Source organism: Carlito syrichta, unplaced genomic scaffold (genome assembly GCF_000164805.1).
Source record: "Carlito syrichta isolate Samal-C Ts95f unplaced genomic scaffold, Tarsius_syrichta-2.0.1 Scaffold296829, whole genome shotgun sequence".
Taxonomy (NCBI): domain Eukaryota; kingdom Metazoa; phylum Chordata; class Mammalia; order Primates; family Tarsiidae; genus Carlito; species Carlito syrichta.
In genome coordinates, this window is record NW_007240925.1 from 87,681 (window position 1) to 91,624 (window position 3,944).

At 39.2% G+C, this 3,944-nt stretch overlaps 1 protein-coding gene across 1 annotated transcript; it reads left to right on the forward strand.

The window, feature by feature from the left end:
• The first annotated feature begins 2,610 nt into the window (after positions 1-2,610).
• On the forward strand, positions 2,611-3,642 carry LOC103256833 (olfactory receptor 51M1). The gene has a single exon (XM_008054593.1). It carries the CDS (start codon positions 2,627-2,629, stop codon positions 3,617-3,619), a length of 993 nt encoding a protein of 330 aa, XP_008052784.1. The 5' UTR covers positions 2,611-2,626; the 3' UTR covers positions 3,620-3,642.
• Positions 3,643-3,944: the final 302 nt, after the last annotated feature.

The following is a 3,944-nucleotide window of genomic DNA, read 5'->3' on the forward strand; positions in this document are numbered from 1 at the left end:
TTGCTTCTTAGATATTGTTATCCAAATGTGTATCTTTTTCTCAACTTATATCAGAAGTCCACATTTTTACTACATTACTAACAACTTACATTATAAGTTTAACAGGCATCTATTTTAATATATCCAAAACAGAACTCTTATTTTTCTCAAATTTATTCCCTATGATGTTTTGTTCATGCCACTGGCTTATTGCACAGGCACTAAAACTTGAATATTTCCTTGACTGCTTTATTTGTCTCAACATCCAAGCTCAATCCAACCAATTCAACTACTTATCATACCTTCTACCACCAAGTCTGATTGCTGAAGATATCATCTCTCCCTGTGTGACTACAAAGACCCTGTATGATAACTTGTTTCCCTGGTTCTACCCTAGGACCTCCAAAATCTTTTATCCATGATACACCTCAGCGCTCACTTCAAACTTGCAAGTATAATAAAACTCAAAGTAGGTTACAGGACCTACAAGATCATACATGATCTAGCATTCGCTGCTTCAGAGTGCGTTTTCCACCGCTCCCCACCTTGCTTCCTTTGTTGTGTATACACTGACTTCCTTTTGTCTTTTAGCTTGTCAAGCTTCTCTCCATTTCAGGAATTTTTACTTGCACTTCCTTCTGCCTGGAATATTCTCCAAGGTATTAAGATACTTGCCCTCTGATTTCATTCAGATTGTTCTCTAAAGTTACTTCCTCAGAGAGGTCCTCTCTGACTCCCTATCTAAAATGCATCACTCTTACCTTCCTTCTTCACTTGCTCCATATATCTGTTTTTTGGGGGGGGGTTTTGAGTTGGAATCTCACTCTGTGCCCAGGCTGGAGTGCAGTGGCACGCACAAGGCCACCACAGCCTTGACTTGCTGGGCTCAGGTGATCCTTTTGCCTCAGTCTCCCAAGTAACTGGAACTATGTGTGTGTCACCCACCTGGCTAATTTTTTTATTTTTATTGTAGAGATGAGGTCCCACCAAGTTGCCCAGGCTGGTCTGAAACCTGTGGGCTCAGGCACTCCTCTCATCTCGGCCTTTCAAAGTACTGGGATTATAGCCATGAGCCACTGCACTCAGCCCATATCTTTATAGCACTACATTATTTTTGACTCTATTCTGTTTCTGTTATCCATTATATTGCCTGTACCTAGAATCATGCTTGCCATATAATGCAAGTTCAATAAATGTTTGCTGAATCAATAAATAATTATTAAAATAAGTTTAGTGGTAAAACTAAATATATATTAATTTACTTGAATAATATTTAAAGGGTTCCAGTGATGTGATGGCTCAAGAAGCCAATTTCTAAACCTAAAATTACAATTTAAAAAAAGACTAACATGGTCTAAAATGTTAACTCCTTGCTAGAATTTTAATTTTAGAGAAAATGTTAAATTTTTGCTCACATTTTAAAGACAATACAGAAAATGCAAACCGATATTGCTTAAAAAGTACCATGACAGTAAAATTATAGCTATAGGAACACAAAGGAAGGGTATTAGAAACAAATTTGAAGAACTTAAGATAACTTTCTGAACAATATCATGCCTATAGGCAGGTTGTATGAATAGGAGTTAACTAGAAAGAAAGAAAAATAAATAAATAAGGGAAGGCTATTCCAGGAAGAATTGTTTTTGATCCAGAAAAAATGAAAACAAAAATGCTTAATTATGAGCAAGGACACTGAGAAACTGGAAGAATTGTTTAGTGTCACTAATGCTATGAATACAGAAGAGAAACCAGAATAGATTAAAATGGAGGATAAAGCAGAAAGAATAATAGGACAGGGCCTCAAACATTATTTTAAACTTTTTGTACTTTAAGTCAATTTTGTTTTTATAAATATCTCTCTTGCTATAAAGTAGTCAGGGAATTTAATGCAAATGAGAGTTTATTCAAATGATCCAGAAAGAGATAATAGTGATCTGAATTAGAACAGCATCAATGAAGGTGATGGTGAGTAAACAAATCTGAGGTATTCCACAAATAGAAATCCCAGAACTTGGTAACTGATTGCTTTAGCTACTGGGACAAGACGTGATGTGGACCAGTCTAAACAGAGAACTTAATGTTTGACTTGGGTCATTGAGATAATGAACATAAATAAACAAGAAGGTTGTTGGAGAAATGATGATGAGATTTTTAACGTGCTTTTGAGGTAACTATAAGACATCAAGGGATAGATGCTCAATATACTGCTAGATATATGAGTCTGGAAATTGAAAGAGGAGAAGTTCTGGAATTATAGATTTGCTATGTATCAATATCTGGATAGCAAATAAAATCATGGGCGTAGATGTCATTGCCTGAGTAGAAATATGGCCAGAAAATTGTGTGTGGTCAGATAATTGCTGCCAAAGATGGGCATAACCACATTTAAGGGATGAGTAATGAAGATGCACCAGCAAAGAGGACTGAGAAGAAATAAAACTAATAGAAATACAGAGGGAACTCTGGAGAGGATGATGTTATCAAAGAAAGATTCAATAAGGTGGAGAGTGGTGGAATTAAAATAGTGGAGTAGATAATGCTGAAGATGTTGACAATCACGATGCTACTTATGGTGTTGTGAATGATAGACAAGCCAAATACTTCTTAACCAGGAATATCCATTTATTTTCAGCTCAGTCGCTGAGGAATGTCAACTCAATATTCGCTCAGTCCTCAATTCATGCTGCTGTCCAACATGACTCAGTTTAGCCCCAAGTTCTACCTCACAAGCTTTCCTGGATTGGAAGCCATCGAACACTGGATTTTCATCCCTTTTTTCTTTATGTACCTGGTGGCCATCTCAGGCAATTGTTTCATTCTGATAATTATTAAGACCAACCCTCGTCTGCACACATCCATGTACTATCTACTATCCTTGCTGGCCCTCACCGACCTGGGACTGTCAGTGTCCACCTTGCCTACCACCATGGGGATCTTTTGGTTCAATTCCCGTAGTATCTACTTTGGAGCCTGCCAAATCCAGATGTTCTGCATCCACTCATTTTCCTTCATGGAGTCCTCAGTGCTACTCATCATGTCCTTTGACCGCTTTGTGGCTATCTGCCACCCCCTGAGGTACTCAGTCATTATCACTGACTGGCGAGTATTCAGAGCAGGTCTGATTGTCATCCTCCGGGGACCTGTGGCTCTTGTCCCTATTATCTTTCTCCTGAAGGCATTTCCCTACTGTGGGCCTCTAGTCCTCTCCCACTCATTTTGCTTACACCAGGAAGTGATACATCTGGCTTGCACAGACACCACTTTCAACAACTTGTATGGGCTGACACTGGTTGTTTTTACTGTGATGCTGGATCTAGTGCTCATCGCACTGTCCTACGGACTAATCCTGCACACAGTGACAGGCCTGGCCTCACAAGACGAGCAGCTCCGAGCCTTCCAAACGTGCACGTCTCATCTCTGTGCTGTGTTAATATTCTTTGTGCCCATGATGGGGCTGTCCCTGGTGCACAGGTTTGGGAAGCATGCCCCACCTGCTGTTCACCTCCTTATGGCCAATATCTACCTTTTTGTGCCTCCCATGCTTAACCCAATCATTTACAGTATTAAGACTAAGGAGATCCGCCATGCTATCATCAAGCTCCTAGGCCTTAGACGAGCCAATCCTGAGTCCTGGAACTAAAACTGCCATGGAATACCTATAAGAAGACCTGTAATTTTCCTGGAAATTGGCATTGAGTACCTATTATAGCACCTCATGCCCCAAAGATCTTTTTTTTCTTCTGTCCTAACAAAAGTATGAGTAAATGTTTATTATATTGTGGCTTAGAAAGATTGGTCTTCTCTTATTTAAATTATAATCCCTCCTCCTACATCTGAGAACTGGCAATTTGGTAGCATCAAAATTGTCAATAATAAGAGTTTGTTGAGGGTCATCATGAATTTATAAACACTAAAAGTAGGTCAGGCTCAGTGGCTCAGCCTGTAATCCCAGCACTTTGGGAGAC

Coding starts and splice junctions, on each gene's coding strand:
- LOC103256833 (XM_008054593.1), top strand. CDS start 2,627: ATGTCAACTCAATATTCGCTCAGTCCTCAATTCATGCTGCTGTCCAAC.